This window comes from Sphaeroforma arctica (assembly GCF_001186125.1).
Source record: "Sphaeroforma arctica JP610 unplaced genomic scaffold supercont1.3774, whole genome shotgun sequence".
Classification (NCBI taxonomy): domain Eukaryota; class Ichthyosporea; order Ichthyophonida; genus Sphaeroforma; species Sphaeroforma arctica.
Window position 1 is genome coordinate 1 of NW_014036784.1, and position 3,041 is coordinate 3,041.

General features: G+C 41.4%; 1 protein-coding gene across 1 annotated transcript; it reads left to right on the forward strand.

Moving 5' to 3' along the window:
• Positions 1-506: 506 nt before the first annotated feature.
• SARC_13812 (hypothetical protein) lies at positions 507-2,889 on the forward strand (the record flags this gene model as incomplete). The annotated part of the gene is made up of 4 exons (XM_014292056.1): positions 507-770; positions 1,050-1,175; positions 1,755-2,006; positions 2,641-2,889. Coding segments are annotated over 4 exons (891 nt in total), but the record flags the coding sequence as incomplete, so codon positions are not given.
• Positions 2,890-3,041: the final 152 nt, after the last annotated feature.

Genomic DNA, 3,041 nt, shown 5'->3' on the forward strand with positions numbered 1-3,041 from the left:
ACACAATATATACTGTATATATATTATATATATATATATATATATTTATATTTATATATAGGGGGATATTCTGTGGTCGTGGGGTGTACAGTACGCGCAAATATATATTTACGCGCGATCGTATACGAAGTACCTATTGTGAATACACTTTGAGTACAGTCTAGTGACTGTTTTCGCTCGCCAGGCGGATCTCTCGCATGTGATGTGTACCGCAACAAAGACGGAGTGGGTATAAGGGGGGCCTTTTTGGTGTGTACATGCTTGTAAGGATATGTGTATACAAACTCTCAAGCATATGTATATCTACACTTTTAAAGTAGATGTATATGCACACTTGAGGTATATAAATGCAACCGTTAATGTATATGTACACACTTGTAAGTGTATATACATACACCCGTTAACGTATATATATACATACACCCGTAAACGTTCATATTCCCGTTAACGTATGTACATATATACACCCTTTCACGTATATGCACATATGCTTATGCCCATGAATCATGTTTCCGCTCTCACATACACAGACCTTCGGCGTCACCATAGACCGCCAGATTATCGCGCTTCTCCTCACAGTCGAATTAGCCCCGGAATTGCCCCAGAATCTGCTGGTCCAAAACCTGCCCCCACTACTGCATGTCCTGTTTCTGAATATGGACAGGACAAGTGAAGTGCTATACACCTCTTGTAAGACTCTCCTGGCGAATCTCATTCACAAACTGGTCTCACGAGACACCTCTGCGTATCCCATCCAGGACGCGGCCAGGGTGTGTAGATATATACTTATATATATATATATATATATATTGAAATGTATGGATGTTTGCTTATGTGTGGACAAATGTGTGGATATATGCATATATATATATATATATATATGAGTTTCTCAGGTCTCTATGTGTGTGTATGTGCGTGTGTATGTGTGTATGTATGTGCGTGCGTATGTGCTTGTGTATGTCTGTGTTATCCTTATATTATCATGATGTACCTATCCGATACTCCTAGATGTCCTTATATTCTCATAATGTCTCCATCCCCATACACAGACCACCATCGCAATGCTCACAGCCGATGACGACACCAGTCTGTGGTCCAAAGAAGACCTGAACTTGGATGTAAAGATATTGCAGCCACTGGAGAGCTCGTTACTACTAGGCACACTCGTGAAACAGGTCAGTATATGTATATATATTGTAATGTGTGTGTGTGTGTGTTCAAATCGATATCACTATATATATATATACATATACATATCACTATATATATATATATCACAATTAATATATCTATATATATATATATATATACGATAATTAGCACACGACCATTAGCATACGATGATCATATATATATATATACTTTTACTCGTCTTGATGATTAGCGTGCATATACACCTGGGTATATCCTTGTTTTTCATATTTTTAATAAATGTACTGGCCCTGCTGCAGTTATGCTTGCTATCGAATAGCTTGCATGTCACGATAACACTACGCACTCGCACAGTCCTCTTAACAGCACATTAAACCTCCGTTCCAGTTTTGTCGTTCCCAACTACTGTCCAGTATTGTTGTCTTCGTTGGGAGCTCGATCAGTTTCAACTAGAAGTCGTGTGTGCTTTCCGGCCACAAATGCCAGATTCATATTTGTATTTGAACGTATTCATACATAAAGTCTTGCATACATATATTATACATATATAATACATTTCACATATTATATGTATATATATATACCCACCCACCCACCTACAGCATGTACACATTCATACCATCCCGTCCTTCCCCACACAGGTTATCTTCCTTCTGAGCCCGATCTGCCACAAGCTAGTAGAGCATTGGTCGTCCGTTGCTCATGTGTGGGCTGTGTCCTGCACTAGCTCGGACCATGCCAGTCGGTCGCTGCAGACACTGCGTGCGTTGGGTCTCTCTCTCAATGGGCAGGTGCTGGTCGACTTCTTTGAACGCCTAGTGCACTGTGTACTGGAGGAGGAGAAGAAGCCTCAGGTATGCTGTGTGGGGGGGGAGGCTTGTAGTGCCTGTGTGTGTGTGTGTGTGTGTGTGCGTGTGTATGTGTATGTATATGTATATATATGTGTGTATGTCTGTGTGTGTGCGTGTGTGTATGAGTATGTATATATATGTGTGTGTGTATGTGTGTGTATGTATATATATATATGTGTGTATGTGTGTGGATATGTGTGTATTTGTGTGGATGTGTGTATGTGATTGTATACATATATGTGTGTGTATGTGTGTGTATGTATGTGTATGTGTATGTATATGTATATATATATACTTGTGTGTGTGTGTGTGTGTGTGTGTGTGTGTGTATAGGTGATGTCCGTATCACCACCATTCCATGTACGCCAACAATTATCTGTGATTGCTTGTGAGTTTACTTTGGCCATACACAGTCGACTGCACAAATACCTACATACACACACACACACACTCAGACATTTGCCTTTTAACCCACACACTCCCATAAATACCTACACACACACAAGTATTCTCCTTTTAACCCACATACTCCCACAAATACCTACATACACACAAGCATTCTCCTTTTAACTCACATACTCCCACAAATACCTACACACCCACACCCACACACCCACACACCCACACCCACACACAGGCGTTCGTCGGTGAAGTGTTCCTGACCTTCCGCTGCTTCATTGAGGATCTGAGCCCCAACGGCCTGGCGTCGTTCCCTCAGCTGGCCTGGTGCTTTGTCATTCTCTTAGCGTGCAACAGCGAAGATGAATGGCGACACGCCGCACAGCTACTTGATCTGTGTGCCACACGCATCTCGTTTGAACAAATAAGACCGGCGGTGATTGATATGGCTAAGAAGTGGCCCCAGTTTCCGGGTGTGCACTCGCTGGTATGTGGTGGTTTATTGGTTTGTGGGCCGGTGTGTATAGGCGAGTACGTGCATGCATGTACATGGATGGATGCGAATAAGTACATATATGTGTGTGTATGTCAGTATTTATGCGTAGGTATATAATTATTAATATATTTGTACTTATATAT